Source organism: Brachionichthys hirsutus, chromosome 18 (assembly GCF_040956055.1).
Source record: "Brachionichthys hirsutus isolate HB-005 chromosome 18, CSIRO-AGI_Bhir_v1, whole genome shotgun sequence".
Taxonomy (NCBI): domain Eukaryota; kingdom Metazoa; phylum Chordata; class Actinopteri; order Lophiiformes; family Brachionichthyidae; genus Brachionichthys; species Brachionichthys hirsutus.
In genome coordinates this window covers 6,437,277-6,448,629 of record NC_090914.1, presented here as the reverse complement: position 1 = coordinate 6,448,629, position 11,353 = coordinate 6,437,277, and the positions used below count along the sequence as shown (strand labels likewise).

At 45.8% G+C, this 11,353-nt stretch overlaps 3 protein-coding genes across 3 annotated transcripts; 2 read left to right on the top strand and 1 right to left on the bottom strand.

Moving 5' to 3' along the window:
* Positions 1-48: 48 nt before the first annotated feature.
* On the bottom strand, positions 49-2,975 carry itgb1bp1 (integrin beta 1 binding protein 1). The gene is made up of 7 exons (XM_068751986.1): positions 2,916-2,975; positions 2,035-2,150; positions 1,868-1,946; positions 1,641-1,771; positions 1,463-1,555; positions 1,150-1,299; positions 49-1,068 (listed from the first exon to the last, which is right to left on the bottom strand). The coding sequence occupies exons 2-7, from the start codon at positions 2,104-2,106 to the stop codon at positions 997-999; spliced, it is 597 nt and encodes a 198-aa protein (XP_068608087.1). The 5' UTR covers positions 2,107-2,150; positions 2,916-2,975; the 3' UTR covers positions 49-996.
* A 323-nt stretch (positions 2,976-3,298) lies between these two features.
* On the top strand, positions 3,299-7,209 carry LOC137907450 (cleavage and polyadenylation specificity factor subunit 3). The gene is made up of 18 exons (XM_068751788.1): positions 3,299-3,369; positions 3,499-3,562; positions 3,706-3,803; positions 3,926-4,054; positions 4,143-4,320; positions 4,430-4,519; positions 4,602-4,752; positions 4,946-5,121; positions 5,200-5,358; positions 5,455-5,601; positions 5,689-5,841; positions 5,914-6,022; positions 6,123-6,221; positions 6,321-6,415; positions 6,496-6,583; positions 6,716-6,782; positions 6,935-7,031; positions 7,108-7,209. The coding sequence occupies exons 1-18, from the start codon at positions 3,299-3,301 to the stop codon at positions 7,207-7,209; spliced, it is 2,073 nt and encodes a 690-aa protein (XP_068607889.1).
* A 1,555-nt stretch (positions 7,210-8,764) lies between these two features.
* iah1 (isoamyl acetate hydrolyzing esterase 1 (putative)) lies at positions 8,765-10,244 on the top strand. The gene is made up of 6 exons (XM_068752328.1): positions 8,765-8,827; positions 8,986-9,038; positions 9,221-9,369; positions 9,479-9,628; positions 9,708-9,829; positions 10,053-10,244. The coding sequence occupies exons 1-6, from the start codon at positions 8,765-8,767 to the stop codon at positions 10,227-10,229; spliced, it is 714 nt and encodes a 237-aa protein (XP_068608429.1). The 3' UTR covers positions 10,230-10,244.
* Positions 10,245-11,353: the final 1,109 nt, after the last annotated feature.

Genomic DNA, 11,353 nt, shown 5'->3' with positions numbered 1-11,353 from the left:
CTGTTTGTTATGGAATAATTATAAATGTTTATCTTCAATTTGGGCAAATTACACTTTAAGACAATTATAGCTGGTGGCACGGGTGGCTTGTTCTTTTCCTTTTTAAACTCAAAGTTCTTTCCAAGTTAGCGGTTAATGCATTGCCTTTAACAAATAAAGCTTCAACAGCAAGTGTAATTCTTGCTAAAAAAAGGGGTGAGATGATGACGCACCAAGAGCTCCCTCCGATGGGGGGATACTTCAACATGCCTTTCAGAAGATACCGCGATGGTCAAACACAAAAGCAATGCTTTCAAATTTAAACGTAAATTTGTCTTTACCGAAAGAAAGTATCCCTGATTATTCAAAAAAAACTAAAACTCAGCTCAAAGCTCTAATTATTCTTCATTTCTTTACGATCAAACAGACAAATTTAACTGGACAATGTTGGAAAAGAGATTAAGATTTTTTTTTTTTTAAATAGAGGTAGTACCACCACTTTAAACATGTTCGGATACCATTGATATTCATACAGTATCAGAAAATTTAACCGGTTTAAAGTATTTTAATGATGCAGGGGAAGAAAAATAAAACACACAATTTTGGTACCAGATGTTTACAGCATTAAGAAATGCACAATGAAATGAATCAATTCTACAAATTAAGAAAAAAAAAAACACGTGTTCCAAAGTTAAAGCATTTTGTATAATGTACCTTTAAGCGTACCAATGTCATGCCAGAAAACCAACATGAGGGTATTTAAACTTTAAAAGGGGATCTGTGCACTGTGCCGTTTCTGCACTGATGAATGCCTCCTGTAAACTAGCATTTGCTGACAGCTAGCCAGAAATAGCTCACAACATTTTGTACCTTACTGTACCGTCATTTACACCAAATATTAAATTCTCAGTTGTTCCGTCTTTAACCGGTGAAAGAAGGTTTCAGATGCCAGGCTTGACGGTTTTCCTGCAGTCGTCGTGTCTCTCTTCTAGAAAGCTCGCGGCCTCTCTCTGACCCTCAGGGCTTGTCTGACGTCAACGCGCAGTCAAAAGAAGCCGACAGCACCTTGCAGATGGACTGCGCCTGCTCCTGTTGAGACAGACGATTTTTTTGTTTCAGATTTGGAATGCATCTTTTTTTTTTTTTAATCCAGCAAACTGTCGCACTCACCGAGCTGCTGCACTGGTACACCCAGATGCTGCACTCCTCTTGGTTTGTGTCGGTCGTTTTGAGAGCCAGGAGGTTCTTTCCTGTGCCCAGGCCGTCATCGTAACACAGCATACGCACTATCAGGTACAGAGGATGGCGATGCAGCACGTCCTGCCCACGGGTAGAATTTAAAGGACTTTAAATAGTGCATTTATTCATTTGATACGTGCAGCTTAACACGTTGATTATTGGTGATCGTTTGGCTGCATTGACGCTCCAGCTAAACGGCACAGGTTTAATCAATGAGAGGACAGTGCATCTGCTCTCTACTCACACACTGGTCCAGTGACGCCACCTTGACGCCGTACTTGGACACTCCCAGGATCATCTCTCGGTCTCCTGGCACAAAGGGCAGCTTTCCATCTTGCTGTGAAAATGCAGCAGATCCTTTAAAGCATCTTCTCAATGAGACGGTAAAGTTAAAAGGTGCGACATCGGTTCCGCTTTCTTACCTGAGCAGCATCGATATAATCGATGAGGTCCAGCGGCTCCTGGAGGGTCTTGCTCATGTTAAACTGCAGCTTCTCAATGGCTCCCACGTACTTCACCCTGAACTCGGCACATGTCTCAGACGGGCTGTTGCCTGCAGAGGGCAAACGTCACGCGATCCGGAAAGAAGAGAGGAAGGATGGGAGATGAAGAGGGGCAGAGAGAGAGAGAGAGAGAGAGAGAGGCCGACCTGAGCTCTTGGTGGAGTCTGTGTCGAGGCTTGCGACTGTGCTCGATCTGGAGAGCCGTCCCAAACTGGAGTCCACAGACTAGACCGAGGGGGGAACACAAAGAGGGCGTTGGCTAAGTTCAACAAGGAGAACGCGACTCTGTTGTAACGCTCGTGTGTTGCTCTACTTTGCTTTTGGTGCTGATCTCACTGCTCTGCGAGCTGCTGCTGCTGTGGCGCTTTTTGACTTTCCGGAACATCGTTCACCATGACGACCCGCATCTAGGCCTCCAGCATGACCGACCTGATCCAACGCAGACGCAGTGTTAGGAGGACAACGCTGACGACGGCAGTCTCAGGATGGATTAGTAATAGCTAAAGAGAGTGTGAACCTCCATTTACATGACGGGCATCGCTGCAGCACCATCAGAACCTTCCATTTCTGTGATATTTTATCAGCCACTTGAAAATGTAACTCATTAAAATAAGATTTCAATTGATTGTTCAGCACAATTGAAATCTAATAGCAAGAATATTAGGTCTAAACCCAAATAAACACATTAAAAGTCACAATGTCAAACTTCTGAAGATTAAATATTTCCCAACCCCCCCTTCCTCCTAATTAACTTAATGGAAATTAAAAATAAAATAAATTACAATACCAAACACAAATACTTTAATTAATATTTTAGAGCTACTGATTAAAGTTAGTTGATGCGTAAAGGTAAAGGTAGAGAACACTGAAAGGTTCTTTACGCATCAACAAAGGGGAAATTAACTTCAAAAATAAAATGTGCCGCTTCTTTGTGGTCGTTATAGAACCGAAGTCAATGCCGGAAGGCGTTGGCGCAAAACACCTGCTGCTGTAACAGTATCTTATTCCTCCATTGATCCAGGACTATCGATTACTTCTGATCAAATGTGCCGCGGCGCATTTTAGCTCCACGCTTTCAGTTGAAAAGACTCTCGAGCACAAAACGCTGGACTCAACGGTGTTAGCTTCAGGCTCAATTTACCTGCAGCTTTTACCCTGAACCAGCGAAATGTAACATTTAATATTTATGTTTACCTCGAGTTCCGAACGACAGCTTCACTCTTCCCGTCTGACTTTCACAGCCGACACCCGAACACCTCTTAAAGGGGACGCGAGAAGCGATCAAAGGCTAAAGCTATTCAAAAATGTACAAGTTGAAGCATGAAGAACGCGTAAACTTTATTCAAAAATGTCCATATTTAAATATATATATATATATCCGTTTTTATTCTGAAATGTATTGTTATTTTCTTTCTCGGAACTCTTGTCAACACTTTGAATTCTCGTCGGCGGTATTTTGGCACCGCACCGGAAGCGTGACGTCTCGAGAGGTCGCCCCCTTTCATTCATTGAAGACAGTACAATTTGGACAGGTGGATTTCCTCTCGCCTCGAGTTCCCCTGCAAAATCGAACGCGCATGGCTTCAAAGCGCAAAGTGGAGGTGGCTGTGCCCGCGGAGGAGAGCGACCAGCTCCTCATCCGCCCGCTGTGAGCTGATAGCTCTGATTTGTGTCTGATATGTGCACAGATGTTAAATAATTTCTCTATATGTGACTATAAACATCACAAAATGCATTTACGCTTATCTCAATTGCTATCTTTCCCGTGTAACCGCAGGGGGGCCGGCCAGGAGGTCGGGAGGTCGTGCATCATACTGGAGTTCAAAGGGAGGAAGATTATGGTATGTGTTTGTCCTGACTGATATGGATGTATTTATTTATTATGTCTTGTGCTGCTTTTATTTACACAAAACCCTCTATATATTGATTATTAATAAGGTATTTGATCATCCTAAATGAAATATATAATTTGGGTTTCTTGCAGCTGGATTGTGGGATCCACCCCGGCCTGGAAGGAATGGACGCTCTCCCCTACATCGACCTGATCGACCCAGCTGAAATTGATCTGCTGCTCATCAGCCAGTTGGTCTTCTTTCCTATGAACTAATGCCCTTCCAAAGTCGTGCTCTTCTGCTTCTGTCCCATTTTGATATATATATATGAGATATATTCTGACACATAATGCTGCCGTGTCCTTTCAACAGTTTCCACTTGGATCATTGTGGCGCTCTGCCGTGGTTCCTCCAGAAGACCAGCTTTAAAGGCAGGACCTTCATGACCCATGCCACAAAGGCCATCTACCGCTGGCTGCTGTCGGACTACGTAAAAGTCAGGTCGGAGCGGCCGCACGCTGTCGTGTAACACGCCTTCATCTGCATTCATATATTCACCTGCGGGGTCGTTGTCATTGTTCCGTTGCAGCAACATTTCTGCAGACGACATGCTGTATACTGAGACTGACCTGGAGGAGAGCATGGACAAAATTGAGACCATCAACTTCCATGAGGTCAAGGAGGTGGCCGGGATTAAGTTCTGGTGCTACCACGCTGGCCACGTGCTCGGTGCTGCAATGTTCATGATTGAAATCGCAGGAGTCAAGGTAGCGACTCCTTTTTTTTTTTTTTTTTTTTTTTATGCCTAAATTTTTCTTCAGATAAATCTGTTTTCCTTCGACAAGTCCATTGACGGATCTGGTTTTCCCTTTCCAGCTGCTGTACACGGGAGATTTCTCCCGACAAGAGGATAGGCATCTGATGGCAGCCGAGATCCCGAGTGTCAAACCTGACATCTTGATCATAGTATGCCAGATAATATTTCTCCATTGAACACTGCTTTAAGTGAACATTTGGGTGTTTAAATGCCGTCAATCCCTTCCCGAAGGAGTCGACATACGGCACTCACATTCACGAGAAGAGGGAGGAGCGGGAAGCTCGCTTCTGTAACACGGTCCACGACATCGTCAACCGAGAAGGTCGCTGTTTAATTCCTGTTTTCGCATTGGGACGGGCCCAAGAGCTGCTGCTCATCCTGGGTGAGGGGGGGGGGGGGGTCTCGTGTCACTCTCAGATTTGCATCATGCCAACCAAACACAAATCACATTTTTTACATTCTACACTTTCATTCCTGGCTATCATGCGACGTGTCGATGGTTGCGTTGCAGCTGTCGCCTCTGGATCCTACAGCGAATCAGAGGAGACGTGTAACGGTGTGCTTCTCTTCCGTAGACGAGTACTGGCAGAACCACCCGGAGCTGCATGACATTCCCATATACTACGCTTCATCCTTAGCCAAGAAGTGCATGGCTGTGTATCAGACCTACGTCAACGCGATGAACGACAAAATCCGCAAGGCCATCAACATAAACAACCCCTTTGTGTTCAAGCACATCAGCAACCTCAAGGTTAGAGAACGCTTACAGATCCACGCGTTCGACCTGCTGCCGCTAAAAATGGCTAACCGCGGTGTCGGTCGCTTCCAGAGCATGGATCACTTTGATGACATTGGTCCCAGCGTGGTGATGGCGTCTCCTGGTATGATGCAGAGCGGGCTCTCCAGAGAGCTCTTTGAGAGCTGGTGCACGGATAAGAGGAACGGCGTCATCATCGCTGGATACTGTGTCGAAGGAACGCTAGCCAAGGTCGGAATACAACCAGAGAGAGATGGAGGATGAAGCGTTGCTTTGCAGCAGCTACGCCCCGGTACCAGGGATGACGGAGCGCGTTGTGTTCTGCAGCACATCATGTCCGAGCCGGAGGAGATCACCACCATGTCGGGACAGAAGCTGCAGCTGAAGATGTCGGTGGACTACATCTCCTTCTCCGCTCACACCGACTATCAGCAGACCAGTGAGTTCATCAGGGCTCTCAAACCGCCACATGTGGTAGGTGGGGCAAAAACAAAGAAATAACAACCCCCAAAAACACAAGTGAATGGATTCACTTGGGTTGTGAATGCGTGTGATCTTCAGATCCTGGTCCACGGGGAGCAGAACGAGATGGCTCGTCTGAAGGCTGCACTGATCAGGGAGTATGAGGATAACGACCAGGTTCACATCGAAGTCCACAACCCTCGCAACACGGAGGCCGTCACCCTCAACTTCCGAGGGGAAAAGCTCGCCAAGGTCAGTAAATCCGGTGCATTTCAACGACCTTTTTTAAGGACTGAAATGACTGAGGGCGACTCCTTCTCGCAGGTGATGGGCTGCCTGGCTGATAAGAGGTGCGCTCAAGGCCAGAGGGTGTCGGGCATCCTGGTGAAAAGGAATTTCAACTACCACATCCTCAATCCTTCTGATCTTTCAAGTGAGAATGTTTTAGTTCGCCCAAAGCTGAAACTTGGAGGTGAAAGTCTCCGACCGTCGGGCGCGGCACGCCGGAGTGACCCGATGCGTCTGTTTTGTAGCGTACACCGAGCTGGCCATGAGCACCGTGAAACAGTCCCAGGTCATTCCCTTCACCGGGCCGTATTCCCTGCTCGTCTGCCATCTGAGGAACCTCACCGGTAAGACTTCCCTTCTTCTTCTGCGTAAGCGCCCCGAGAAACCGTCACTGTTTGATAAACGCAAAACCGCACTGAATGCAATCTTTTCTCTTTCCTCAGGTAACGTGGAGGAGCTGGACGGAACCGGGAAGAACACTTTGAAGGTTTTTAACAGCATCACTCTGACCCAGGAGGTCGGAATGGTGCTGCTGGAGGTGAGCGCTTTGGTTGGATGAGAGAATTTGCATTCCCCCCCCCCCCTTAACCCTACGTTTCTCTTCCTCTCCCGTCTCAGTGGACAGCTAACCCTCTGAATGACATGTATGCCGATGCTGTCACCACTGTGGTGCTGGAAGTCCAGTCGAACCCAAAGGCTCAGAAAGGTTTGTTTTTGAGTCACTTGTTTTAATGTGTAGCCATTTATTTACCCCCCCCCCCCAAGCACGGTGTATTTATTGTCTTGTTTTCACATTTGGAGTCTTCTTTTTATTTCATGTGCTTCACTTTATCAACAGTCATGGAGACCCAGAGTGCTATTCTGGACTTGGACATCTTCCAAGCCAGATTAGGAGTCATGTTGCAGTGAGTGACACAAAACGCTCTCTAAATCTATACTTCCTTGTAAAATCTGCAAAAGAAAAATGGATCAATGTGTTTGGAGTATTGATTGGAATGTAAAATGGCAACAGAAATCATTTATTTTAGCCGCATGTCTATTTTCTCTCTGTCTTCAGGGGCATGTTCGGAGAGGAATGCGTGGATTTTAGCGATGGTAAAAACATCTCCGTGACAGTCGATGGGAAAACGATTCTGATCTGCTTGGAAACGAGGGTGAGAAGCAAAACGGAACCAACGTGTGCAACAAAAGGTTTGCATTTCGCTTTCTGAATTTCTGCTTCTTGAACAGTTGGTGAGCTGTGAGGACGAATGCACGGAGGACGACTCCCTGAGAGAGATGGTGGATCTGGCGGTGCAGCGGCTCTATGACGCGCTCAACCCGGTCGTCTGACGCCGCAGGCGGCGCTGCATGCATTCGGGTGTTTGGCTTTTAATTTATGTGGTTTTAAAAGCTGTGTTATGTGTTCTCGAGAATAACAAATACTTCAGTCAGATAATCTGGCATCCAACCGGGTCTGGTGTCGTTGAAAATTGAACCCAGATTTTAAACGCTAACTTATTTTTTAACGATATGTTTATGACTTGAACAATGATAGGTTTTTTTGTGCCGTTTTATGTTCTGCAAGCACTTTTAAATGTGTTGTCTGTATTTGATGCACTGCCTTTGTTTGATGTTAATGTATACTAATGTAACACCTGTGAGATTCTAGGTGTTGTTCATTAGTTTCTAAAAACACACACACACTTTTACACAACATGTGCTTTGAATCATTTAGTAATGAACTTCAGCCCCTGAATTCATCATCCTAAGGTCAGAAAGGTTTGAAGCGCTGTTCAGAGGTCATTTATTAGATATCAGAACAACACAATCACTCATTTCAACAATAAATTGCATCCAAGGCACATTATCTCATTCATAAATCCACTATTCCCACGTTGTCCTCTCGAGATTGTGACCGACCCACACGGGTTTGCTTTTCCTTCCACTATCAGCTGCCTTCGTGGTGCAGCTGAACAACAACAACACTTAGGTAATAAATAAACAGCCTGATCCTCGTATTTGTGGACTAACGTTCTAAGATTGCACTTGTGCCGAACGGAAATACTCCGGTGTGTAGTAGTAGTAGAGTGGGTAAATAGAAATATAACACACATTGCACTTTGTTCTTTTTTAGCAGCGTTATGGAGAAAACGCTGGCAGTGGCCACCTCGCTCCCAGCGTTCCTGTCCGGGTGGCAGACGAACGACTGCTTGTAGTACGCCGTTTTTATCTGGGCTTGCGTGGCCTTGGGCGGAACCTCCAGGATATCGTAATAGCCGGATTTGGTACTGTAAAGAGGCTCAGATCGGCTTCCGTTTCCGGTGTAGGCTCTGATAAACACAGGCTGTCCACGCCTCCTTTCGAGGTTCTGTAGTCGCCGAGAGAACCCACAGGCACAGAAAGCCCTTTGGAACGTGTCGGGCCCCCAATGCCGAGGAGGATTCTCTACTAAACCGTGATCCTGGGACTTATTAGGGGGCGACAGTTCTCCATCTAGTCTAAAATGATTGTCCTGTTCGTCAGGATTTCCCCTGGCATCAGTAATCCGTATGTAACTGTCCTGGGAAGCTCCACCGGTGACTTTGTCCGCAGCTCCGTGGGGTCCATAAAGTCCGAGATCTGTAATGTCACCGAGAAATAATCCCCCTGATAAAGACGAATATTGTACCGCAATCATAAAACGCATAGTCTGACTCTTCAAAGGTCGGCGTTTGCATAGTTTCTGTGCAAAATCGCACAGTCCTCTTTCCGAATATTGGCAGGCCGCCGCCATGTTTATGGCGAGCAGACGAAGAAGACTGATTTCCGCCAGAATGAAGGACAGCCGTCTGAAAGCAGCGCCCCCAGTGGTCAAACAGAAGACTGCAGGAAACCCGAGCAAGTTATGCTACGCTAGAGAATCAAGATGTCCAATCTCAGAACAATAATTTGGCCTCAGGTGGTTTTATTTGGGGACTCGATTACACAGGTAACATATGCATTAAATAAGCGATACTTTATATTGTATTGTAACTTGACTGCCGCTTCGTTACTTCCGTCGCAACCAGTGCTACATGCTATCTTGAGAACTGAATGAATGACTCGGAGCTGTTTACATCTGTTTACATCTGTTCGGCCCTTTTCTAGTTCTCTTTTCAAGCTAACGGCTGGGGTGCGGAAATCGCCGATAAATTAGCGAGGTAAGTTTCCATACATTCGTCTGTTGATTTGTTGTAGACACATTTTAATTATGCAGCTATTCAACCTCAACAAATAGCATCAGACATCCATAGTTCTAAACAGGAGGGGATGTAATTATTAAAGTCAGCCTGTGCTATATCTGAATTTGACATACAGTCCGTCCCCCCCCCCCCCCCCCCAGGAAGTGTGATGTTGTAAACAGAGGATTTTCTGGCTACAACTCCAGATGGGCCAGGATGATCCTTCCTCGCCTGATCAACAGCCGGACATCATCAGACAGCGTAGTCGCTGTTACCGTCTTCTTCGGAGCCAACGACAGTGCGATAAACGGTACCGTTTCATCCACAGAGCCTGCAGCGACCAGTGAGAGAGGCTTATTAAACGTGTGCATATGTTTGCAACCTGTTTATAAATAGGTTCTTTTCTTCCTGTTCTGCAGAACAGCACGTCCCTTTGCAGGAGTATCCCGAGAACCTGAAGGCGATCACCAGGCATCTGGCCTCCGTTGGAGTATCGGCAGACAAAGTGATCTTCATCGCCCCTCCGCCGATTCGTGAACCGCTCTGGGAGAAGGAGTGCGTTTCGAAAGGTAGAACTCGTTCAATATCAGATCATTATCGGCCCCAGGCCCGCCATAGATCATGAATCCTCGTTCATACATTTCCCAGGATGTGCTCTCAATCGCTACAACGCCACAGCGGGGCAGTACTCACAAGCCTGTGTGCAGACTGCTGCCCAGTGTGGGGCAGATATCCTGGACCTCTGGACACTCATGCAGAAAGATGGACAGGTGAGGAGGCCTCAAGCGCTTTTTGACATTTCAGTTTAATTCTTTCAAAGTAATTATCAGTCTATTATGGACCCTTAACATAAAAGCACTACAGGAACAGTCACTTAGACGCTTAATTCAGCTTAATTTCATTTTATGAATCAACTGCAAATGCAGCCAAATCATTCAACACGAGTCAGTTCTTAAATCTTCCGTGGCCATGGACTTCCTGTTTCGTCTGCAGGATTTCTCGGTCTACCTGTCCGACGGGCTGCATCTCTCCAAGAGGGGAAATCAGTTTGTGGCTCAGCACCTGTGGGAAATGCTGGAGAGTCGGGTGGCGGACCTGCCCTTCCTCCTGCCTTACTGGAGAGACGTCGATGTGAAGAGCCCGGAGAGCAGCCTCCTACGTGACCAGTGAAGGTTTCTAGAAGACGTAGGATCCGTGGGAGCTGGACAATCTGGAGAAGTGCTATAAATACCCCCTTTGTGAGATCCTGATAGTGGGTTGCTTTGCTTCACATCACACACAAGGACAATGAAGCAGGTCTTATCTGTCTGTGTATGTAAAAAAAAAAAAAAAGTCAAAACAGCGTGTTGAAAGTTACAAAGCAAAATGAAGATTTTTATTTTGAGATGCGTGGAGGCAATACGAGGAAGAAGTCATGAAATAAGAGTGGACATTCAAATGAGTGGAAGCATCAAGAATACGCACATCGGGATGAATCACAGAGGAAATCTACTCATGTAACGGCTCAGGTTAATCTATGGAGTCCGGTCAGTGTTAGCTACACAAGGTGAACGTGTAATGCAGCAGGAAGTGCGAGACGGGATTAAAATAAAGAGACGCTTGATTCTCATTGGTGCAAAGATATAAATAAACAACAACATCTGAGCCCCTCAGTCGGCTTCTCTTACAACCGACATCAGGATTGCCTGGATTCAAGTTCATTGATTGGGAATCTTTATTTATATATATATATATTTATATATTTTTAAGTAATCTCAGAGCAGTTAGGCACAACATCTGAGAAGGCTGTTCACTGTTTGGAACAAGGATCAAGCCACGGAGACGCATGACGAATAACTCCCCAATAGCGTCGGTACAATACTCCCAAAGACTCAGTCCTTGCAGAGTATTAAATATGTTGTGATCAAAACAAGGCTACAATACAGTACAGCAAGAGCACATATACTAAACACAAATACTCCAGTGATGTGAAAAATACCTCAAACTCAGCAGTGGCTGCTTGATAGGTGGCGTTTCCTGTTTTAGAGACGCACCCCAAACTTCGAACAATAATAATCATCTTGCATCATTCATCGCTTAAATACGAGTGTTAAGACTAAACGTGAGCGTGAGGCTCTTAAACAACACCCGCCTGAATACCATCCATACCGAGACATGATAGAAATGTCCTTAGTGGTTGATCACATGAAAAGAAACACATGATGCTTTTACCTTTTCTGTAATTTATAACACAATGAGTGTTGTATACAAGCCGTGGCAAGTATCTGCATGTTCCCAGAAAGCACACAGAGACA